We start from the raw sequence: 25,754 nt of genomic DNA on the forward strand, positions 1-25,754 counted from the left end.
CAGATAGATAGGGGAACTGGGTACGGGCACGTGCGCTCGACTCCTTTTTATTACCAGGGTCACATGTCCAGTGACGTCTGTGCTGGATGCGTGTGGGGTGAGTGTAAGCCAGCCCTCTGGGAATGGTTGGTGCTGGCAACAAGTACAACAGTAATCGTTGGATCAGACACAGTGATTCAACCATAAAGGGTCAATGATTTGTGCTGCACTAAGGTAGGGGCACAAGATGTGAAATAATACACAAAAGATTCTATTGTAAAGGGTCCATGACTTATGGTACACTGAAGTAGGGGCACCAGATGTGAAATTATACACAAAATATTGTATCATAAATAACCCTGGTCGTAGTTCACGAAGAAGCGCTACGCGTAGCTACGCAAAGTGCACTTCGCACTACCCGAGCTACGCGTAGCACTTCGCGAACTGCGTAGTACCCTGTTCGCACTGTGCAAGATGCCATTTTACATGATTGCACAGTGCGGACAAGCATCCGGCACTGTGCAATCATTGAAAATGGCATTTTGCACAGTGCAAGCTGTAGTTTTCTGCCGCTCAAGTAGATTTTCACTCGAGCGGCAGCTTTCTCAATGCAGACTGGTAGTTTCTCATCGCGAGCGCTCACGAGCATACGTGACCACTCGCAATGAGAAACCTGACCTCTCCGCGTTGAGAATCTCGCTGGGAGGTTTATTTTCCACACTCGCGATCGGCAACTTGATGTTGCTGATCGCGAACGAGGAAAAAGTCTCGCCGGGATGTCATTTTGCTTGCTCGTGGTCACCAACTTGACGTTGAGGACCGCGAGCAAGCAAAGAATGACCGCTGCACAACGCTACGCTACGCGTGTTTCCACCGTGCTACATGCAATTTGCGTAGTGCGAAGTAGCGCAAACTTCGCAAACTACGCAAGCATATTGTAGTGCTTTACCCAGGGATAATCATAAAGGGTCCATGAGTTGTGCTGCATTGAGATAGGGGCATTAGAAGCATTCAGCGATGATGCGTGTTCCGGGCAGGCCGCATTGGGAGCAATGTCTCTTGCCTACTGGACTGCGTCATCTGCAATTGCGACTCAATCTGAATTGTGAGCCCTGCAGTCTGCAATGTAGCTGGAAGGCAGTAGTCAGCACAGACATCGAGGAATGCTGGTACAGAGGGAAAATGGCGGACGCGCGTGTGTCCGAGTGAGATGGACTGCAGTGCTCCCCATGACTCCCTTCCCTGTTCACTCGGCTGGCTCTGGGTGCCTTGCTGTTTTCCCTGATGTTTACTGTGTTTATTGGTGTTCAGCGGTGGGATAGAGCTGTGCTTGCGTCCACTCGACAATAACTGTGGGTAGTCCATAGGCCTACACCGGGAGTTTTCTCCAAGCGGACTTCCTAATTTTGAGTTTTGTTTTTTCCAAATTTACTTCTGGTGGTGGGAGGAGGTATTACAAAAGGTACCCCCCTGCATAGCTTCTGTAAGCAACTGTCTTCTATCCTGAGTGGGCAAAATGGAGTTTGTGTTGGAGGATGTGGAAACTTATACTGTGGCCCAACTCAGGGAGTTTTGTCAGAGAGAGGGGGTGTTTTGTCCCCAAGGTGCGAAGAAGGGTGAGCTCCAGACCAGCTTAAGGGCTTGGGGGGAGGCACGACGAGAAAGTAAGGAGGAGAACGAGGATAGGGATGGAGAGCCTGACAGCGAGGGGGCTGGTTTTTACCAACCTGAGGTGGGGAACCTAGTAGAGGGGCCCAGAACACTTTCAAGGAAGGGCAGCAGTGTCTCTAGTGGCGGCTTATCAGAAGCAGTATTAATTGACCGGAGGGAGAAGAGACAGCTCACATGGGATTTGGCGAAGCTGGAGAAAGAAAAAGAGGAACAGAGGATGGCTCACGAGTTGAGGCTCAAGGAGATAGATCTCCAGATCCTACGGGTCACACACTGTTCCTAATGGTGGCAGCGAAGAAAGAGAAATCACCAGGGAATCTAAACCCTATTTGCCAAAAGACATAGTAGCTAGCTATAGTGTGGGTGATGATATCGCCAAGTGGCTAGCGGCCTATGAGGTCTCGTTAAGGGCCCATGGGGTTCCAGAGAAATATTGGGAGGGGGGATTGTATAAATACATGCCTCCAGCTGGTAGGGATACATTATTGGCCCTGGAGCAGGATGAGCAGACCCACTACCCCACCATGAAAGTGGCACTCATGAGGAAGTTTGGACCAACACCCGAGAAGTACCGACAGAAGTTCCGGGGTAGCCACAAACTGGGCACACAGAATTGGGTGGATTTCCTGGACTATGCAAAGAAGGCATTAGAGGGTTGGATACAAGGCAGCTAGGTGAGGGACTACGAGGGATTGTTTAATTTGATGTTGAAGGAACACCTGCTCGAGAAATGTTTCCCTGACCTGCGTCAACACCTGGTGGATAGCAAGCTGACCAATCCCCGGAAGCTTGCTGAGGAGGCGGATATTTGGGCTAGTACCCGGGTGTCCACAAGGGGGACTGGAGGGGACTCTCAAAGGACCGGACAGGGCGCCCCCCAGAAGAAAGAGGGAGGGGAAAAGAAAACGGAGTTCTCTAAAGGCCCCCAAAATAGTCTCCAAGGGAAGGGAACAGGATTCACCCCTAGGGCTAACCCACCCAGAAACCCTAATCCTGGCCAGAGTCAGCAGCCAAGGGTTGTCCATTGCTACGAGTGCGGTGGTGTCGGACATTATAAGGGAGATGTGAAGTGCCCGAAAAGACCACCCCCTCCCATCGGAGGAAAGGCCCCCGGAGTAGCTAGTGTAGTGCTCGGGGAGGAGATGCCCTTAGATAAGGGAAGGGGGTGGGCGGGTGTCACTTTAGTGTCCCTGGGAGAACGGGAGATGGTTCCTAAGATCCAGGTGCCCGCAAATACCACAAAGTATGGGCAGTGGGTCACCATCAACGGCCAAAGAGGGGAGGCTCTGAGAGACACAGGAGCCAGTATGACTATGTTACGTAGCCAACTGGTGTCTCCAGAGCAGGTAATTCCCCATGTACTCCACCCTGCCGCGATGGCTGACGGCAGAATGGGCCACTATCCGGTGGCCGAGGTTCCATTTGAATGGGAAGGGGTTGCAGGGTCACTTCGAGTTGCCGTAAGCCCTGCCGTGCCAGTCGATTGTCTGCTGGGGAATGACATGGAGCATAATGCTTGGAAGGAGGTGGAATACCGGACTCATGCTGAGATGCTGGGTACACCTGACTGGGCCTGTGTCAGCACAAGGTCTGCGACTACCCGGAGGGGGAGTTCGTTTAGGCGGGAGCCTGGAACAAAGGCACCGCCGGCTGCCAATCAAGGGAAGAACCGAGGACAGGAGGAGCCTGCCTCGGCATCCGCGCCCCGTGTGACGGATAGGCCACCGGAGGTGGTGGACCAGGAGTCCGCGGAGGGGGATGTTACTGAACTGGAGGACCTACCCATCCCGGCCGAGTGGCACGTGGAGGGAGGGCCGACCAGGGAGGAATTCTGCAAGGGCCAGAAGGAGTGTCCTACCCTTGAGGGACTGAGGCGACAGGCCGAAGCCCAGGCAGCAGGGAACGTTGAGGGGAACTATAATATTTACTGGGAGGATGGCCTCCTCTACAGTGAACCCAAGGCACCCATGCACGGATCGTCACGGGCCTTGGTTGTCCCTCAACGTTACCGAGCCTTCCTTCTGGAGTTGGCTCATGAAATCCCCTTGGCAGGACACCTGGGGCAAGACAAAACCTTTGCCCGGCTTGTCCCACACTTTTATTGGCCTCAGATGAAAGTGTCGTCCGACACCTACTGCCGGACGTGTGTGTCTTGTCAAGCCAGTGGGAAAACAGGGGTGAAGCTGAAAGCTCCCCTGGAACCACTTCCTGTCGTTAGCACCCCCTTTGAAAGGGTGGGCATCGACATTGTGGGACCGTTAGATCCGCCTACTACAGCTGGTCACAGGTTTATCCTGGCTCTGGTGGATCATGCCACACGGTACCCAGAGGCCATACCTCTGAGGACCATTACTGCACCTGTTGTGGCTAGGGCCCTGATGGGAATCTTTACCCGAGTGGGTTTTCCCAAGGAAGTTGTGTCTGACAGGGGGACCAACTTCATGTCAGCATATATGCGGGCGATGTGGAAGGAGTGTGGAGTGACCTACCGGTTCACCACTCCTTACCACCCCCAGACCAATGGTCTGGTGGAGAGGTTCAATAAGACCTTGAAAGGCATGATCAGAAGTCTGCCTGAAAGCCTGCGGAGGAAATGGGACGTCCTCCTACCCTGTCTATTGTTTTCCTACAGGGAAGTGCCACAGAAGGGAGTGGGCTTCAGCCCCTTCGAGCTTTTGTATGGGCACCCTGTGCGTGGACCTCTCAGCCTGGTGAGAGACGGATGGGAAAGAACTCCCAGAAAGCTTCCCCAGGACGTGGTGAGCTATATGCTGGCCTTCCGGAGCCAAATGGCTAAGTTGTGGAAGCAAGCTTCTGACAACTTGGAAGCCAGCCAAGCAGTGATGAAGGCGTGGTATGACCACAATGCTCACCCGGTGGAGTTGGAGCCTGGCCAGAAGGTGTGGGTGATCGAACCAGGAGAGCTTAGCGCCCTCCAGGATCGCTGGTCAGGACCCTTTGAGGTGTTGGAGAAGAAGGGTAAGGCTACCTACTTGGTGGACCTGAAGACCCCTCGTCAGCCCCTACGGGTGCTGCATGCCAACCGCCTCAAGCCTCACCATGAGAGGCCCGAAGTCATATTGTTAATGGTGACTGGCGGAGCAGAGGACGTGGAAAGCGAGCCTCTCCCCGACTTATTTGCGTCTCAAGAAAAGGATGGGTTGGTGGAGGGAGTGATTCTCTCCCCGTCCCTAACTCCTGAACAGCAGGAGGACTGCCGCCAGGTCCTGGGGCAGTACTCTTCGTTGTTCTCCCTTGTTCCGGGTAGGACTCACCTGTGCGTCCATGACGTGGACACAGGAGACAGCCCACCTGTGAAGTCAAAGATCTTCTGGATGACAGACAAGGTGAAGGCCAGCATTCACAGTGAAGTCACTAAGATGCTGGAGCTAGGAGTGATTGAACCTTCCAGCAGCCCCTGGTCCAGTCCGGTGGTACTAGTACCAAAAGCTGCACCACCGGGGGCCCAACCGGAACTGAGGTTCTGTGTGGACTACCGGGGACTGAATTCAGTAACCAAGACTGATGCTCATCCGATCCCAAGGGCGGATGAATTGATTGACCGGCTGGGAGCTGCCCAATATTTGAGTACCTTTGACCTTACTTCCGGGTACTGGCAGATCTCTCTGACTGATGGAGCTAAGGAAAGGTCAGCCTTCTCCACACCCAAGGGCCACTACCAGTTCTGCGTGATGCCCTTTGGGCTCAAGAACGCACCTGCCACGTTTCAGCGTCTGGTGAACAAGATCCTCACCGGAATGGAGAGTTTCTCTGCTGCTTATCTGGACGACATTGCCGTCTTCAGTAACAGCTGGGAGGATCACTTGCGTCACCTGCAAGCTGTTCTCCAGGCCCTGAAACACGCTGGTTTAACGATCAAGGCCAGTAAATGCCAGATCGGGCAGGGGTCGGTAGTGTACCTTGGACACTTGGTGGGTAGGGGAGCGGTGCAGCCCCTCCAGGCGAAAATCGAGGCTATCATGGCCTGGGAACCCCCCAAGAGTCAAACTGAGGTCTGAGCTTTTCTGGGCCTCACAGGATATTACCGCCGCTTCGTGAAGGGGTATGGCACCATTGTGGCCCCCCTCACGGAGCTTACGTCCAAGAAGCAACCTCGACGGTTTGTCTGGACGGAGGCTTGTCAGCAGGCCTTTGTGAAACTGAAGCAAGCCATGTGCGAGGCCCCGGTCTTAAGGGCCCCAGACTTTTCCAAGGAGTTCATTGTCCAGACAGATGCATCGGAACATGGCATTTGGGCAGTGTTATCGCAACTCAATGAAGAGGGTCTGGATCAACCCGTGGTCTTCCTATCCCGGAGACTACTTCCCAGGGAACAGAAGTGGAATGCAATAGAGCGTGAAGCCTTTGCGGTGGTATGGGCTCTGAAGAAGTTGCGGCCATACCTGTTTGGCTCGCACTTCCTAGTTCAGACCGACCACAGACCCCTTCGTTGGCTGATGCAGATGAAGGGGGAGAATCCCAAGCTATCTCCCTACAGGGAATGGACTTTCAGGTGGAACATCGGCCTGGAGTGGACCACGCCAATGCAGACGGTCTCTCAAGGTATTTCCGCCTTAGTGATGAGAACTCCCAAGGGGTTGGGTAGCTCTCCCCACTTGCAGCTGGGGGGGATGCGTGTTAGACCTGTCAGCCCTTTGGGTGGTCCCTCCTCATCATTATTTATTTTGTCCCACTTTTGCCTCAAACCCTGTTATAATTTTTCCTTTTTGGGAACCACCAGACTGTTTAGTGTTGATGCAGGGTCAGGGAGCCATTTTCCCTACCCCTGGAACTTCTGTCTGAGGGCCTGAGACACAAAATGGTGGCCACACATTGTCACCTGTGACATCATCAGAACCCACTGGAGATTTCTGGAACCTTCTGCAACATTCTGGAACCCTGTGACAGTTAGAGGCAGTTTAGAATGTTGGGAGGCCATCTCAGAGTGGCAGTTGGCATCTGACTAGAGAGGAGAGAGAACCAGTTCAGAAGGTGGTCGGAGTAAGGCAGCAGGGGTGGAAACCAGTGCTTGGAGTGGGGTCCAGAAACCCACCCTTGATGCTAGTCCCTACTGACCAAGCCCAGCCTAGAGCCCTGTGTGGGACCAAGACCAGAAAAACCATCTTAAGGACCTAAATATTGTGAATTGGCCTTAAAGAAGAAGACCAGCAAGCTCCTGACCTGTTTAGCGGTGTCCTCCTGGAGTCCTGACGTCGAGAAGCCTGGAGACCTGAGGCCTGAGGTGGAGAAGCGACGCTGACAGAAAGCAGACGTCGTACCCGGAGCCATCAGAGGTCGAGAGAGGGCGCCAACGGAGGTCGTGGAGAGGCACCGGAGGTCGAGTAAGGAGTCACCTGAGGTCGAGGTGAAGCGCGCCGGAGGTCGGGAGTGGAGATCGCACTCCGGAGACGCCGGAATCCGAGGTGAAGTGCGCCGGAGGTCGGGAGTGGAGGTCGCACTCCGGAGACACCCGGAAGCGGGGAGACCGTGACCCTGTGACGCCGGAAGGCGACATCGAGCCGGAGCAGCCCAGCGACATCGAGCCGGAGCAGCCCAGCGACACCGAGCCGAAGCCGCCCAGCGACACCGAGCCGAGGCCTCCCAGCGACATCGATCCGGAACCACCAGCGACACCGATCCGAAGCCGCCCAGCGACACCGAACCGGAGCCGCCAAGCGACATCGAGCCGGAGCCGCCTCACGACATCGACACGGCGCCGAGCGGAGCCGATCATCGTGAAAAGGGCAGTAAGTGGTAGAAAGGGCATCTGAGGCCCTGTGGAGCCCTAAAAGACCATTCTAGGGGCTAGAGGGGTGTTAGAACCAGCCTGGGAGTGCCAGGGGTGAACTGAGACTGGTGCAGTGACCTCTGTGAGGGGTTGTATATTTTGGGAGAGCCAGATCCTTAGGTTACCCTTATTCTACCTCAGTTCAGGCCCAGCCTTGACCAATCTAGGTGGGACACCCCCCATGTCATCCAAATGACCACAAGCTGTACTTGGGCATAGTAAAACCAAACTACCTCAGGAAAGTGATGTGAACTGTAATTGTCATTAATTGTGTAATTTAAGTTATTGAAGGTGCTTTATTTATTGACTGTATTTATTGTCTGACTGTATTTATTCCTGCATTGTATTTATTGTCTGACAGTATTTATTAGCCATTGGTATTTATTGCACCCCTATTTATTCCTTGCTTATTTATGACCTGATCCTATTTATTGAAACCCCACTGTGGTATTATTTATTTGACCTGCCCTTTTGAAGGAGAATCTTATGGTACTGTATTTATTTTATGAACCCTGCAACTAAGAGAAAATAAGATAAAGACAAACTACTTTCTTTCATAATTTTTACGGTGTAGTGTCGTTTTTGGAACGGATGAACGCATGGTTATTGTGAGGGTGTGACGTACGCTTAACACGTTGCCTGACCCCCAACCGCTCGAGCCAAGCTACCGTTGTGCTTGGAAACCTGGTGACTGCTAACCCGGTTGCCCGGTTTCTAACAGGAAGCTAATGTGGGTCGTGAAGAAGCTAGCGCGGTGAAGGCGGTGAAGGCGGTGAAGACGGCTAAAGCCGCTGGCTGAAAACGGATTACTGGAAATCCTGAGCTGAATTGAATCGATCCGGAGTGAAGATAGACGAGGGGAGCTGCAAGCGTGCTGTTACCGCTACTGTTACTAATCTCCTTGTCCTGCAGTAAGGAGTCTGCTATGCTGTGGCTGCTACAGCTACTTGCTACTACCCCCTACAAATGCCGAGTTGGTCTACTTACTGCTGGGTTCGGCGGTTACTGTCTCTGCGCTGGTGGTGGTGGTGGTGGTTTCGTAACCGGTGGCTGGGGGAAGAGAGCAGGCTCACGGTGAATGGTCTCCGGGCTCAGAGTGATCGTAAAGCCCAGGACCGGAACAGTGACTCCTCGAGAATGGGGCCCAAAAACGTTAACTCCAGCGCGCCTCCCAAAGGTCCAAAGAAGCATGCAGCGGCCCCTGCAACATCGAGTGCAGCACAACTAACTTTGAATCAGGACCCGACTGGCGCACTGCCATCTGACGGTAATGCACAGAAGGGCACCCGATCCGCTAGCGAGTCCGGTTCCAAAGAGCTACCCGATTCCTTAGTCAGTCAGGATGCGGTTGTGAGGGATGTCGCTGCTCTGGTTCAAGAATGGCAATTGCACGGATTTTTAAAAAGAAGAAGCATGGCTCCAGTACAAATTCGAATCAAGCTCAGACCCTGCCTATCCCGATTAGCAAGAGCAAGGAAACACCTGTCGGTATAGTAAGTACACTGAAAACGGCAGCAAACTGCTTAGAGAATCTTCCCACTGCCTTATCTTCTAACGATCCTCTGAACCCTGTGATCAAAAATAATACAGAGCTACAGCTCAACAATCCCCACGATCTACTCTACGGCTTAGCTGCTTCAGAAGTTGGTGACTCAGTGATTGATAATCAGCCCCCTTTAGCAGAAACTGTCATAGAGGCGGACTCTTGTGGCTCTGGAGCGAAATTTTACTCTATGTCAGATGTCTCAGTCGTCTCAGAGGGGGAAAGTCTGGCTCTTGATTGGGCGGATGACAGAAGCGGCGCGAGTTCTGCACCTTTCGAGGAGGAGACTAATATTTCACTACAAGAGTGGGGAAACACGGTGTAAAAGGGGCAAGACTTGTCTCGTCCTAATAAACTCTTGCTAGGGCAGGCTATAATTAATGATGGATCACCAATCTTAGAATCTTATATAGACTCCTACACAGCAGTACAAGCCACTCTGCCAAACAGCACTACCACAGACCCACGTCTTAGCTCTGAAGAGGTTGATAATGCTGTTACATTGACGACAATATATCATGCCATCATGTCACACCGAGAGGAGACAAAGGCGGAGAGCTTGCGGGTCCAGGGGATGTGTCTGTCCTTCAATCGACACACAATGACATAAACTGGAAGTTAACTGACATTGAAAACAGGTCAAGAAGATATAACCTGCGTATACTTGGTGTCCCCGAGGGGATGGAAGGGAATGACATTCGGCAGTTCTTGATCGAATTATGTACTGATGTGTTCCCTGAGCTAACTAATTGGAAATGGGAGCTTGAGCTACAAAGGGTCCATAGATTCCCCTTTCAGTTGCGAGCTGGCTCTAGTGGGGCAGCGGCCAAACCTAGGGCAATTCTTATTTGTTTGAACAATTTTCTACTTCGCGAGCACTTATGTGACCTAGCACGGCCTAACCGTAAGCTGAGAGCTAAAGGTTGTGAGTTTTTTATGTCCCCTGACTACTGTCAGGCCACAGTACAACTTAGATGGCATCTTCGCCAATTAATCCTGCCACTGCAAGCGAAAGGGGCGCAAGCTTATCTACTAAATCCCGCTAAGCTCAAGGTCATAGCTAAAGATAAAACCTCATTTTTTACTTCCGAGATAGCTGTGAAGGAATTTTTGGGGGCACTGTAAAGGTTAACTTGCTGCAGCGAGACTAGTGAGATCAGCGAAAGCTTCCTCTTCGATAAACGTAGTTCGGTATATCCACAGGGAGATATGGGAGTGGGGGAGCGCTTATTCCTCTCTATCCATCTCTAAGAGGGACTATACAGTCCCTTAGCCTCTTCTGGGTGGGTTATGGGGAAGGTGGGGGTGTAGGGGTAGTAGCTGGGAGGGGGGAGGGGGGAGGGGGGAGGGGGGGCTGTGGGGCAAGGAACATAGGGAATACAGCAGTATGGTGGAGTGAAGCGTAATTGCGCAAGGCAAGGTATGGTTCAGTAAACTTTTCTTAGCTATAGTTATCCTTGCAGAGTTTCTGGTGGAAGTAAGCTTTAAATACACCAATATTTGGGGGCGGTGTTTCCCTGGTTTGACAGCTCTGATAAAACAAGATTTGATTAAAGATGGGTAAATTTGCCATTTGCTCGTGGAATGTTTGTGGGTTGAATAACAAAAAAAAGAGAGGGATGATGGATCAGATTCTTAAAACAATGAGGGTAGAATTGTTATGTATTCAAGAAACACATATTGCATGGAACAACAGGGTCTGCCTTAAAGATCTCGGTTTTGAGCTATTGTGTTGCACACGGCAAGGGTCGAATACAAAAGGTGTTGCTATTTTTAAAAAATACGGGTGGGGAATGTAAACGTGTTAAGACTGATCAATTTGGCTGGTGGGCTATTATCGAGATGAGGACAGATGGCCTTGTTTGTATTATTTGCTCATTGTATGGGCCGAATTCCGACGACCCCGATATGCTGAATGACATCAGTATTGAATTGGCCTCATGGCCTTCTCCTTTAATCCTATGTGGGGATTTTAACTTACATCTGCGAGGAGACGAAAACATTAGTAGTAACATGGAGTATAAGGGGAAAAAGACTAGGGTTTTTAATTTGGTCTGAATATTTAATCGGTAAAATTGCCGGTGCGATTGATGTGAATTAATTTTAAATTACACTAATTGTTTTGTATTGTTTAAAGATTATGATCTAAATAAACATATCTTTGACTTGACTTGACTAGGGTTTTCAAGGCTACCAAGGGTCTCCTTAATGATTTTGGTCTAGTAGATGTCTGGTGGGTGAAAAGATCTAACGACCCCGGCCATATATTTTTCTCCGCCCCTCATCAGAAACATGTTTGATTGAATTATTTTTTTACTGCCTTAGAATTATTGACTAACGCTAGGATTGACATTCAACCAAAAATAATATCTGACCACAATCCTATTATTCTGGAATTAAAGGTAGAAACACTGTATAGACCCTCTAAAAAAACCTGGACATTTGAGCGTCAGTTATTGGTTGACCCTGCTTATCAGGAACGAATCTCTAAATGGATAGTGGAGTTTTTCGAATTTAATCGTGGATCTGCTCCAAGTGGTATGATATGGGACGCTTTCAAGGCCGGGGTGCGGGGGGAGTCCCTTAGTTATTCGATTAATAAACAACGCAGAATAAAGGCAGAACAGGAGGAGGAGCTGAATAAACTAAGAGCTTTAGAAGTTAAGTTTATGCGGGCTCTTACTACTACTCAGGATTATGATCAGAAAGCAAAAGATCTGGCTGTTCAAAAAATCAGGGTCTATCAAAACTTCGCTACCAAGTTAGCGGCCCAAGTTGCGGTTCATCGCTCAGACTTATATGAGGTGGGAGAAAATTCGGGTCGCCTACTTGCTAAAAGACTAAGGCAGAAGGAAGTTGCTAGGAGGGTGGATTCAATCCAGCATGAACTTGGGCAAATCCATTCAGAACCCGCTAAAGTCTTGGAGATCATTAATAATTTTTATACTCAGTTGTACCTAAATGAAGATGTTACTGATATAGAAGGTACATTTGTAGGGTTCTGGGGAGATTATGAGATCCTAAAACTAACTCCAGAACAAAAAGAAGAGCTAGAGGCCGATATTTCTATTGAGGAAATGGAGGCAGCAATGTTATCCCTTGCGGTAGGTAAGGCGGTGGGCCCAGAAGGGATGTGGAATTCTTTAGAACCTTCTTCTCGGCTCCAAAAGACAAATTGCTGGCAACGTTTTTAAGTACTCAAAAGGGATTACTCCCTCCGTCTTGGCAGAAATCAATAATCACAGTATTTCTTAAAAAAGACAAACCTCCTGTGTTACCTTCCTCGTACAGACCTATTTCATTAATCAATGCTGACGGCAAAATTTACTCCAAAGTTCTAGCTGTTCATCTGTCGAGTATTATTTCCACCCTCGTTTCACCACTTCAGCATGGGTTCATCCCTGGCCGCGACACAACCGATCACGTTCGTCGTGTGATAGCATTGATGGACTGGGCAGAAGTCACAAAGACCCCTATCGGAATCAGCCTGTTGGATGCCGAGAAGGCATTCGACAGGGTATTGTGGCATTTTCTTTGGGAGGTACTGCGTTTGAAGGGATTTGGTCCGGGTATACTTCAAGCTATCAAGTCACTGTATAAATTACCCACGGCGTGTATATGCTTGTCAGGTAGAGAGTCAGAATCTTTCATAATTATCCGCGGAACGCGGCAAGGCTGTCCCAACTCACCTTTATTATTTGCGTTCTATATTGATTTCTTTTTGTCTAAATTAAATCAGTCCAATGACATTAAACCTGTGGAAGTGGGTGACATTAAGTATAGAGCATTGGCATATGCAGACGATATTGTTATTCTCACTACTGATATTCCTTCTGCTCAATCAACAACTGAACACCTTGCCTTGCAGTATGGGTTAATGTCTGGCTATAAACTAAACCTAACTAAAACTCAGATTTTATGTGTGGGGTAACCCTCCGGATGGCATTTCCACCCTCTCTGAAGCTAACTACTTGGGAATCAAGTTGTGTTCACCCGTCAATAAAATTCCTGAAATAAACTTGAACCCAGTATTAGATAGAGTTAAGGCTACGTTAGAGAGAATAAACAATCTTCATCTGTCACTGCATGGGAGGTCAAACGTTTTAAAGATGCTGGTGCTGCCCAAGCTTTTATACTTGTTTAGAACCATTCCACTTGAATTTCCAGCTATATACTTTAAAAGTACCGCTTTGTTCGCCATAAGTTGGCAGGCTATGCTCAGACGTGAGTCCCTTGCTCACTTTGCCACTGGATTCAAGCAAGCCTGGCTGAAGACGGCTGAAATGCCAGAAACCGGTCCTAGGAAGCTTGTTTCCGGTCCAGGGAAGGCATGGCTTGGCAGTTCGGGCTGGACTGTTCCCATGAGGCACAGGGTCAGACTGATTTGCATATGGCCATGTCTGAACTGGGGTGGCAGAGTGGGCTAAAGAACGGTGATGGATCAAACCCAGATCTGTTGACTGGGTGTGAGTGTTTGATTGGTTCTCATGCTCCGTCCATCACCAGCCACTTTTGTACCGCTCCCTTTTGAGGCTGTAGGTACTTCCTCCAATCTTTTTAGACTATACTATTACTAGGTGGACGCAGAAGGGGATCTCTCGCTTAGGAGATCTCTGTCCAGATGGCCAATTTTTATCTTTTACAGAGCTAAAACTACAATATGGCTTATCAAAATATGATTTCTTTAAATACTTGCAAATTCGTAGCTTTTGTAATACATTAGCTCCAGGTGGTATGCACCAATTTAGAAAAATTACCTTAATAGAACAGTTGGGGAAAAGTATGCCTATTGGCTTCTTCTATTCTAGTTTGATAAAGTTATTGCCAGACGACTTACAGTATTGTCAGGAAAGGTGGGAAAGGAAGTTAAATAGAGAGAGAATTGTGCTAAATACTTCTATTGCCTTGGCAAATGAAATATTAATCACTGGTAGGATGCGTGCACAACATTATATGGCTATTTATATTTATATTATACACCGGGTAAGATCGCTAAATGGGGTACAGGAGCAGGAACTAAATGCAATTGGTGTGGTACTCCAGCTGCAGATGCTGTCCATATGTTCTACTCGTGCTCAGAATTGGTGGATCTCCTATCTTCAATTCAATCCTTTTTGGCAGTAGTAGTGGGATCACCAGTTTGCATTAATGGGGAGATGGTATTGATAGGAATTAAAACAGAAGCTGAAGTGGAAATAAGATCGAAGTCTATAGCTTACTTTCTGTTTATCTGTATGGCGATCCTGCACGCTTGTATTACGAAAGACTGGATCTCCTCTGACCCTCCGTCATTTTTTGTTTGGAGGGCCAGACTTCTGGCGACCTTTAATATGGAATCTGCAATCTATAAGACAAAGGGATTTAGAAAGAGAGCAAAGGGGATACAAATTTGGGCGCCAATTGCAGAATGGATTGAAGAGTCTGTAAGATAGGGTATATTGTGTGTCATAATCCTCTTTGATTAATACTCATTACTGGGGTCTGCTCTATTGTTATCTCTATTTGGGTTCCTAGGGCCTGCGGCTCCTGTTCTCCCTTTTTTGTTTTTTTGTTTTTGTAGAACGCTGCCCTGTCAATTCACCTTATCTGATTTATGTGCTGGTTCTGGTCGCCACCTATACAATGTTGTGGATTTTGAAATGTGATTGTTTCTTGCATAAAATCTTCAAAATAAATTTTTTTTTTTTAAAAAAGACATCGAGGAATGCTTTTTGTCACTTCCTCTTGACAAAATCCGTGGAAATAGAGTACAATTCTGTCTGTAATTATTAAATCATGTCTCAATTTAAATTGTGAGCTCTGCTGACCGCAGTGTAGGTAACAAAAGATGAAATCTGTGTGGAATACATTGTTGAAATTGTGTAGGTTTCAGGGACGTTATAGTTAGTTGCCTACTGGACTCTGAAATTACTAAATCAAGACTGAATTTGAACTGTGAGCTCTGCTGGCCGTAGTGTAGACTGCCATTCAGTGTTCCTTTGGACTTGCAAGATAAATTTGGTGATTGTACTAAAGCTATAATTGATATCAAAAAAGTTCTTGAAGCAAGGATACTAAAAGGATATTATTTAGGTTTCGAAGATGTTGTAGTTGCCTACTGGACTCTGTAATTAATGAATAAAGACTCAATTTTAATAGTGAGCCCTGCTGACCACAGTGTAGGCCAGAGGCAGTGGTCAGCAAGGTCCCACAGCCACGGGACGGTCAGTTGAGCTGCACAGTTATTGGCAATTCAGCGTGTGTGCAGCCAGCGATGATAAGTGGTTCAGTGGTGCACTGACTTAGTGGCACCTGAAGCAACCAGCATGTGCTGAGCCTGCGATGATGTGTGGTCCAGGCGGGCCGCATTGGTAGCAATGTATTTTGTCTAATAAAATCTGCGTTAACAAGGCTACGTGGCGATGACTTGTGGTGCAGTGAGTTAGTGGCACCTGAAGCAACCAGCGTGTGCACACCCTGCGATGATGCGTGGTTCGGCCGGGCCGCACTGGTAGCAATATATTTTGTCTAACGAATTCTGCCTCAGTAAGGCCATGTGGTGATGACTTGTGGTGCACTCAGTTAGTGGCAAATGAAGCACTCAGCGTTTGTGCACCCTGCGATGATGCGTGGTCCGGGCGGTCCGCACTGGTAGCAATGTCTTTTGTCTACTGAATTCTGCCTCAGTAAGGCCACATGGCGATGACTTGCAGTGCACTGAGTTAGTGGTACCTCTGGCGCTCAGCGTGTATGCAGCCTGCGATGATGCGTGGTCCGGTGGGCCGCATTGGGAGCAATGTGTCTTGCCTACTGGACTGCGTCATCTGCATTCGCGACTCCATCTGAATTGTGAGTCCTGCTGTCTGCCGGGTAGATCAAAGGAAGTAGTGTGCACAGATGTAACTCTGCGGTGCTGTGCCGCTGTGTTCGCAGGGGGCATGGGTCAAGGAGGCCCACAGTCATGGCGGCAGCCACGTGGCAGGGTGAGGGGCACCACTCTGGCAGACACATTGGTCTTCACACAAGTGAACCCCGCCCAGAGGCCCGGCCTATTTATTCACACTTCTATGCTGGAGTGGTGTACGTTGGACCAGCCCACTGCGCTTCTGCTTACAGGGGAGGATGAAACAGGTACATGAGCAAGATCTTCCCCACTGTCTGAGGTAACATTGTGTCGACTGTCCACAACACTACAAGCACCAGCAGTATATGTACACATGGAGAAGTTTGTGCTCTGCTTAGTGAGGTCTGTCCAGCACATCACCGCTACACTTGGTAACTTGCATTATTATTGGTGGGTGACTTGCGTCCTTCACACATGTTTGGTGGCCACATTTCGCAACATTCAGCTATTGTGTGGCTGAGGGGCCATGCTGTTTTTGGAAGGTTCGCTGTCCTGATGTGTGCTGCCTCGGTGGTAGTAGGGGGGTGATCCAGGGGTGAGGTCCTGAGGGTGGTGGCAGTGTGTTTTGTGGCCTTCTTGGGTGTGCGAGGTGCATGATCGGTAGCTCTATGACATGAGTTGGTCTTCAGATGTGATTCTGGGCTGGGCTCCCTTTCACACTGTAGGTAGTCGTCCTACTTTACACCAGTAAAAGGCAGATGATACATTCCTACTGCTAATGCAGCTTATCGCCTGTTTTATCATTATTATTCTTAGCGTTAGTTGTTGCTCTCATTTATTGCAATTTTTTTTGCAGAAGCTATTGCTGGAAAACTGGCGATATAAACTGTTTTTACCAGGTTGAGAATGGAATGATAATTTAAACTCACTGAAAAAACTTTAGGTTTAATGAACATTCTAATTAGAAATTAGCATTTAAAAAACCTTTGAAATTCACTAAAAAAACAGGTTTCAGGGATGTTATAGTTAAAAATTATCATTTAAAAAAAACGTTGAAATTCACTGCAAAAAACATAGGTTTCAGGGACGTTATAGTTACAAATTAGCATTTAAAAAACGTTAGAAATTCACTGAAAAAAACATAGGTTTCAGGGACATTATAGTTAGTTGCATATTTCACTTGTACAAAACCATAGAAATTCGGCCGTTATAGTTAGTTGAGCTAACTATAACTCACGCCCCGCAATGCACTGCTGATGACGTCACATATTACATCATTCATGACATGGTCAGTGACATCACTGATGACATCTATCCATTCACTCACGAACACACCCTTACACACACTCACCCACCCATACAGCTGTTTCCAGATGCAGTCTTGAATCCATACACCCAGTGAATAAAGAACTTACACATCTATGCACAAAGTCACACACCTCCCACCCACCCACACACACACTCAGGCACCCATACAAATACGCAAATACTCATGCAACCAATCAATAACCCATATAGACACTCATGTAGCTACTCATCAACCAATGCAGCATCTTACACAGCAATAGAAAGACTGATACAGACATTCACCCAGTTTAGTCACCAACCCATGAATTCAGTAAGACACATTTCTTCACTCACTTATACAGTCAGTCACGCACCTACTAAATCCTCCATCCACACACGTATATACCCACTCATTCTTCAATATACCTTGGTCAACATATTTATAAAACATATTTAAACTTTACAGAAACACAGAGTCACTGGATGATGTCAATTATACCAAATTTGGCAGTGAGGTAGCTCTTGTTCCAGAGTGCACTCTTTGCTTTGAATGGTGTAAATCTGGTAAGTAGCTCCTGAGAGATTTTAAAATAAGAAATATTGGCGTCTGGTGATCATGGGCTTCATTCGGATTGGCTGCCAACACTCCAAACCAAGAAGTGTTGGCAGCCATCTTGTGGCTCGGTAAAACCGAGTCACAAGAAAACAGTAAAGAAAAGATAAAACACAAGAAAATGGGGAAGGTTAGAAACATACTGACCCCCTAGGCCTGCTCAGGAGGTCCCACCTCTCTGCAAACGCGCCTTCATGCGCATTCTAATTTGGGGTATTAATTCCCCTTCATTCCTGAGGGTCCCTGGGGACCAACTAGCCTACCAGGTACCTCCAGTATGTGCCACACACCTGGATTGCTGAGAGTGGTCTGAGGCCACGCCCCCTTTTTACACCACTCTGCAAATACAGCTCCTGGTGCACTGCTGCTTGGAGGATGAAGTCCACCTGACACAGGAGGACCTCATCGCCCCACCAGCAGTGAGCCAAGAGGTGTGTTTGCAGAGTGGTCTAAAAAGGGGCATGACCTTGGACCACCCATCTGCAAACCAGCTATTGGTCGCTTACTGGAGGTACCTGGTGGGCTAGATGACCCCAGGGACCCTCAGTATTTATGGGGACTTAATTTTCCAACTTACAAACTGCCATGGGGTGCGTTTGCAGAGTTGTGCATTGAGGGGGCAGGGCCTCCGGTGAGATGCCAGCTTTTTTATTTATTTTGTTTTCTAGAAGTAGGGCTGTGTGGCCCCACTTCTTTTACTATATTTGGGGCACTGGGAACCCATCCCCCGGGTCTGACACCTTCTATTTATTAAAAAAACAAAAACCGGGAAGGGGCCAATTTTGGCCCTGGGGACTCCATCCCCCGGGGCATGGCCTCCTTTTTTTAATTTATTTATTGGGAAGGGGGGCAGTGTGGCCTCCCTTCCCTAGTCCACTATTGGCCCGGGGACCCCATCTCCCAGGGTTGGCCTGCCATTTCTTTTTAAGTATTAAATTGGAGGGGGCTGAGTGGGCCCCCTCCCCTGCAGATTATGGCCCAGAGGACCCCAACCCCCGGGGCTGGCCCTCAAGTTGGGGACCACAAGGGGGAGCTAAATGCCCCCACGGTCCCTGTCGGCTCTCCGCCTCCTGCGGGAGCCAGCATTGCTTTTTAGCACGGAGAGCGGCAGACATGCAGTTCCCCTTGCTCAAATGCAATTCTGCTTTGCTTCATTGAAGCAAGAGTAGGTTTTCCTGCTCTCGCTTCATTGAAGCCAAGCAGAGTTTGCTATGCCATAGCAGACAGCAATGTCCCGGGGTGGGCACGCTGGGACAATGCAGGAGCCGACCCTGGGGGGTGCCAGCCCCCAGGGCCTAGGAGGGCTCCATGAGGGGGGTCGCGTGGCCCCCCTCCCAGCATTTAACATAGCCCTGGGGAGGCGGTGGTCCCCTGGGCTCTGGGGGGCCCGTGAGGCCCCCCACAAATAATTGAAGAAAGCCCTGGGGAGGTGGTGGTCCCCGGGGCTTGTGGGGTCCTTCAGGCCCCCACGCACATTTGTATAAAAAATGTATTTAAGCCCCGGGGAGGTGGTGGTCCCCGGGTCAGCGGGGGCTCCTGCGGTCCTCACTATATATTTCTGCATCGCCCCCGGGACCTGCCCACTCTGGTGCTTTACAGATAACGAAGCGAGGAGCCCGCCCTTCATTTTTTAAAAACTTTTTTGGGCAGGATTCACGCACCCAGCGTGAATTCTGGCAATTTAAAACAAAAAAATGTTTTGGGGGGGCCTGGGGGTCAGGGTGTTTCTAATCTGCCCCCTTTTTTTGTTAATCACCTTTTTTTCTACTGAAGATGGCTGCCAACACTTCCTGGTTTGGAGTGTTGGCAGCCAATCAGAAGTCAGCTTGTGCATGGGAGGAGTCGCGACTCCTCCTCGGTGATCAGATATCAATATTTTACTTTTTTAAATTTCTCAAGAACTACTAAACGGATTTACACCATATTAAAAAATGGTCTCTTTCTGAACCAAGGACTACCTTTTTGTCAAATTTGGTGTAATTCCGTTCAGCAGTTCGGGCTGTAACCTGTTTTAAATTTCCTATGGAAATTAACATGAGGAAAACATGTTTTGGGACCCCCTTTGTCTCGGACCCTGCTTGACAAATCACCCCAAATCTTTCAAGAAAGGAGCTGACCTGAGTGAAAAATTTGATTTGAAAATTTCGCGATGATTCGTCAAGTGGCGCCAAAGATATTGGCAAAAGAAAAAAACGCTTTTTGAATAGAAACGAGGTCCTAACTATAACTACCTACTGGTGACCACCAGTTATATAACAGTTTATAGAGCAATTTGAGGGGCAGATTCTGGGATAATGTCATCACTAATGCCATTTGAGAAGTTATCAGTAAAGTGATGTCATCAATATTTTCAAGTCATTAGTGATGTAACATATATATTAGCAAATGGATAGATAGATAGATAGATAGATAGATAGATAGATAGATAGATAGATAGATAGATAGATAGATAGATAGATAGATAGATAGATAGATAGATAGATAGATAGATAGATAGATAGATAGATAGATAGATAGATAGATAGATAGATAGATAGATAGATAGATAGATAGATATTCACTGAAGCATCAAAGTAACGTTATACTTAGGTGAATATTTCACTGACAACATTAATGTTTAGAAGTAATTAAAAAACAGAAATTCACCAGTTATAGTTTGCAGTGGTACCTATAACTTGCTCTCCCTCAATGCACTGCATAAGACTTCACATATTACATCACTCGTGAAATGTTCTATGACATCATTTATGACATCACTGATGACACCTCAAATGACATTATTGATGATATTAGTGATGACATTACTGATGACATCATCCAATGAGCGTGTTAGTTTGTTTTATTGTGTAGATAGTGGAGAGTGACTACTGTAATTACTTTCACACCTATTTTCGTCCAGCCTGGGTCCGACCAAAACCTTTGGTTTTCTCAGTGAATTTCCAATATTTATTTTTATGTAAATGAATAATTTGTTATTGTATTTATGGTAGAATGACTAAATAATATATCCAGTGAGCTCACATCATCTTGAAAGGGGATGGCTTTTTTAACATAACAGAAAAGGGTGCACAGTTTGCAAAATGTTTCTAATAAATTATGTCTGAGTATAATATGGTATAAGACAATATTTTAGTTGAGATTGCTCACCTGCTCACTTCTTGTAACTGTCACATTGAGTGATCTTCTCAGCAAGTTCATTAATAATCTAATGGCAGACATTTCATGGGCTTTCTGTGTTTTTACATTAAAGAGGTAATCATAATTTTGAAAAAGAGTGATTACTTTTTATAATAATGTGTACTATTACTTTGACCATTTAAATCTATTTTGAGGATGTTTCATTATTCTTGCAAGCTATTCATGGGACACTCAAGAGATTTATTTCAACTTTGATGAAAAAATTCTTTTTTTGCTGGTTTTAGAAATTTCACTTACACTGAAAATATTCTGATATAATATATACAATTCATATACACCAAAATACTAACATTGTTTATAGTTTAATTAAACACAATCCATGATGGAACTGTGGGAAAAAATAAATCAATTAGTTTTATGTAAAATACCCACAGGTTTTATGTTTATGAAAGTAAGTTTGGTGCATTGTACACATTGATACCTATTTATCTATTTTAAGTCCATTTTTTTTTATTGAAAAAAAATGCATTCATTATATAGTCCGTATCCTTGGTAGGCCACGTAACGACAATGAAAATGAACTTGCATGCTTTTTGTCTTTTTATATCTACATAGATGTCGCTATACATTGTATCCTCTAGAACTTTGGCTCTAAAAATACAATATAGGAATTTGTAAGCTTCCAGGGTAACCTAGGCTTTACTGTGAGACATGCATCATCAAGTTCAGTCCATCCAGATTCACTTTTAAGGTACACTGTGTAGTGGCCAGAGTTTATTGTCTGCCCATGATGACAAATAATGACAGCTGCAGTGTGCATTATCTTTTAAATTGATATTTGACCAGCTTTAAAGTTGGTGGTATCAGTATTGATTTTGCTACCATAAGCTCTACATCTTTGTAGTATGAGAATTAGATATATCTTACAACTAATATAGACAGTAGTTCTGATATGAAGTCTGAACAGGAGTTATTCTGTACAGCTCTCACAAAAGGATGTTTGAAAGAAACTCACGTGCAATCAGGTACTGGAAGGTACACAAAACATTTTGATTCAATGGCTGTTCTGCCTGACTAGGGACAATTGACATACTTATGGTTCCTTCAATAGTTTCTTTTAACAAGGTAATTAATTGCAATATCCTCTTTTTCTAACACATTTAGCAATAACATTAAGAACTCCTGTGCATCTTGTTGTACATTCAAAGTGAACTGTGTAGCACCATTACAGTGCTCAACTATATTACATATAAATAAGGTTGAATTACACGTGTGTTTTTTTAGTGTGTACAATACTGAACTGAATTGTGAAAGCTTGACATAAAGGTTTCTCTTTGTTTTTAGAATTTTTTTCAACCAACGGTTGTAGATGGAATAGAACACTAAGTACTACATTACAGAAACATGAAACTCCAGAAGTGTTATAAAATTGAAACCTATTACATTATTCAATTTGTTTGCCCATTCTTGACTTAGTTTTTGAACTTTGGGAACATCTACAATCTCAGAACGTTTTGTTGCTTGTCAACAACAGCATATAAGCTGAGATGAGGAGCATACAGCCCTCACAAACAATTGTATTCTATCACGCATGATGAGTGCGCATTGACTTTGCTCGCCTCAAAAGCAAGACTGTAAGACCCTGACAATGACCTAACCCATGATAACGCAACAAAATACATACCATTTTTAAACACTGTGTGACCTATATTTATCATTTCTGCATCCAAACTTAATACTTGAGATTTGTGTGGTAATAGCATAGGCCACGCAGAGAGGAACCTATTATCTTTTCATGTACAGGTTTTTTTACCAACAGAAATCTAGCATTGCACCTACCTTTTATTTACCCTCTTCAAAACGGTCAAATGTAATCAAAATATTTTCATCTTCTGTTCGGTTGGGATATATAATAAAGTCTAGAACATTCCCCATTGCTCCATTTAATAATCCCTCATCGATGGTTAGATTTCCTCGCAAAATTATTCTACAATTTTTGCAAAGGTTTAGAGTCTTTTCTAAACCAGTAACATGTGAAACTGTTTTCTTTAGGGATTCCAGTTTCTTTATCACTGATTGACATAGTGGTAAGTTAAAACCTTGATGTTACATTTTATCTATGCTAGTAAGACTCACAATCTCCTGTTTTTCCAAATGATGCATTTTTAAGTTAAATTGTGTGCACTCATCCATTATTGGCATGAGGCACACAATCTGTTTCTGGGTTTTCAAAAAATCTTGCACTATAGAAACTGGTGACTTATTGTGTGGGAATAGATATCTAGCCATGCAAAAATCAACAGCTTTCTCAGCTTGTTAGGTAATGATTTCTATACTTGTGTCTTTTAAAATATTGCCATACTCCACAACTGCTTCCTGTCTCATATTTCGTGACAACTCAGCATACTGAAATGTAACTATATGTTAACATTTGCAAAACTCCCTAATTACTTTTTAGTTTCTACATGAAAAGGTTTCCTAAAAACTGCTTGAACTTTGACAGGAGTAAACTGTAGAAAGTCTCCAAAAACTATGACATGTTTACCATCAAATAGAACATCTTAGGCAGTTCAGAGGACCGTTTGCATCCTCAAGTACATGAAATCTAGCATTATATTTGATTCCATGGTAACCTCACCAATAATGATGAACTTTACATTTCTTGAGAACTCAGGACACTTCATGACAAGCATCACAAGATAACTTCAGGTACTCTAGCTTGCTGTCATGTTCCACAGGCAACATATGCAGTCTGTGCAATCTGACTCCTTTTATGTTGTGGAATGTCACAAGTTACATATTATTCAATGAATGACCAAAGAAAGGGCCTTATTTAGTAGTTGGAGGTCCTGGGACTCCCGCTCTGGTGGATGGCAGTCCCACTGCCACCATAGTGTTGGGCCTCACACCCAATCATGATGGTTGTGGTGGAACTGCCACTAGACTGCCACCGTAGCCAGGATCCAGGATCCCCCAGCAGAGGTAAAGTAGGCGGGAATCGCGGTGGTGATGATGACAGAACCGCTGAGCAGATTCTGACCTGCCTTTCCTACAAGTACCCTGCAATTAAATGCTTGTTGAAAAAGCATGTAAAGGGGCCACCAATAGGGCCGCTGGTCATATCTGCCCATGGGGGTGCATGCCACACCATGCATGTCACAGTGGCGGGATACTCTTTAGGCTCTCCTATGAGCCAAACAATTCTGCTGCTGTGACACCACTACATCACTAGCCCTCGATTAATGTTGCAATCCAGTGGGCCGACTGCCGACGCATTGGCAGTCTTCCTTGGACCACCATGGCGGCAGTTCAGTGGGAAGACTGCCAAAATCTAAATCAGGACCAGAATCATCAGTATCTGGTGCATCTTTCACCCACAATGACATATGTATATTTGGTGCTTCTCTAGCTTAGTATTCTTTTCTCCAGAAGAAATCCACAAACTCACCTAGTGGTGGAATTTTTTGTTAAAGATAAAATGTAGCAAGGCTTCAAATCTGTGATTACACTATTTACAAGCATTTGAAGCATCAATAGGACACAATTCGCCTGGAGACTTGAAATCAGTCATTGCATTGTTTGCATTAGCATGCCTGTGAAAGTCATGAAGATTATCCCAAGTATACTCTGCACAGCTCAAAGTAGCAAACCAGCTATGGGCATCTAGATTGCGCAACATTCACTTTATCTCACCATGGCGACAAAACCAATATTTATTGGTACCACGTTGAAAAGCTATAATATTCATCAAATTACAGTCTAGTAAATCATCTTTACCATGCACCTTTTAAAACAAAAACCTCTTGCAGCGCTGTCATTAAACTGTGTTCCTGTTGTTATAACATGGCTCACAGCATAGGACTGCACTGACAGATCACTTTCAATCAAAAGTTGGAAAATGTATGGTGTGTTTGACCTAAAGCGGGAATGTTGTGCTGAGGTGATTGGTGGTGGTCTAATCATCCTGAAAACACTGCAAGCAGAGATATGGGTCCAAAAAACAGTTAAAACCAAAAGGACTCACAAGGCATTATGGACGAATTCCTGTATCAAAACAGTGAACTTCCTAAAGTGTATCTCCCGATGTGCTAGAGAGAGCCTTATTTCATGTTTCCTCCGTTCATGGCTCTTTTTTGTTGTGGCCTCGAACTTCCGTTCAGGGTAAAAGAGGCGTGCCCGGTCCCACCTGTTCACCCCATGTGCTGTCCTTGGGGAGCCCACGGCACCAGCCTTGGTGGCTCCACACGCCGGCAGCATAATTGCTGGGTGATGCAGTAGCTGGAAGCCCCCATTTGCCCACTCCAGCTTACCCCTAGCTAGAGCTTACCACATGGAGAGGTACGGCAGCACTCCCACTATCCTCAGTATGATTGATGAGGCTTAGAGATGGGGTCTTTGGCCCCTCCTGTCTCCTGAAGGGACATCCTGTTGAACTTTAGGACAGCTCAAAAGCACTCCCTCATTCTCCTGAACTTTGGAGACGCACAATGACATTTGGCAACATTTGTTTTAAGTGAATTAACAGCTTATCTAAGCGTCTAATTCTCTTGTAAATGAGAATAAATAGTTTTCCTATTAAAACAATGATCTTGTCTATGAGACACTCAACAATTTATTTCTGCTTTTGCAATGCTTTTCTTCTTTTCACTGTTTTCATGCTTCTCATTTTAGAGACTACCTTTCTATGGAAGAACGTCTGATGAAGTTCTTTACATCTATTCTTTTTAAATCTTTCTACTTTCCTCTGTCTTTTTTCGCATTATTGTTTTTTAGGAGAGCAACAGGATTTTTTCTTGCATATTGACAAATCTCCATTACAACTTATTCCTGCAGAAGAAAGTTTACATGATGTTGTTATTTTTTTTTTATAAAAGACTGAGTGCTCCTTCTTGATTTCAAAGTTTATTTAATC

General features: G+C 46.1%; 1 protein-coding gene across 1 annotated transcript in view; it reads left to right on the plus strand.

Annotated features, from left to right (window-relative positions):
• The window catches only part of LOC146782715 (vomeronasal type-2 receptor 26-like), a 120,876-nt gene that overhangs the window by 40,941 nt on the left and 54,181 nt on the right, over positions 1 to 25,754 (plus strand). The window contains exon 4 of the mRNA XM_085637203.1: positions 11,384 to 12,085. Coding sequence (XP_085493329.1) covers positions 11,384 to 12,085 — 702 coding nt within the window. The remainder of the gene's footprint in view (positions 1 to 11,383; positions 12,086 to 25,754) is intronic.

This window comes from Triturus cristatus, chromosome 12, assembly GCF_964204655.1.
Source record: "Triturus cristatus chromosome 12, aTriCri1.1, whole genome shotgun sequence".
Taxonomy (NCBI): Eukaryota; Metazoa; Chordata; class Amphibia; order Caudata; family Salamandridae; genus Triturus; species Triturus cristatus.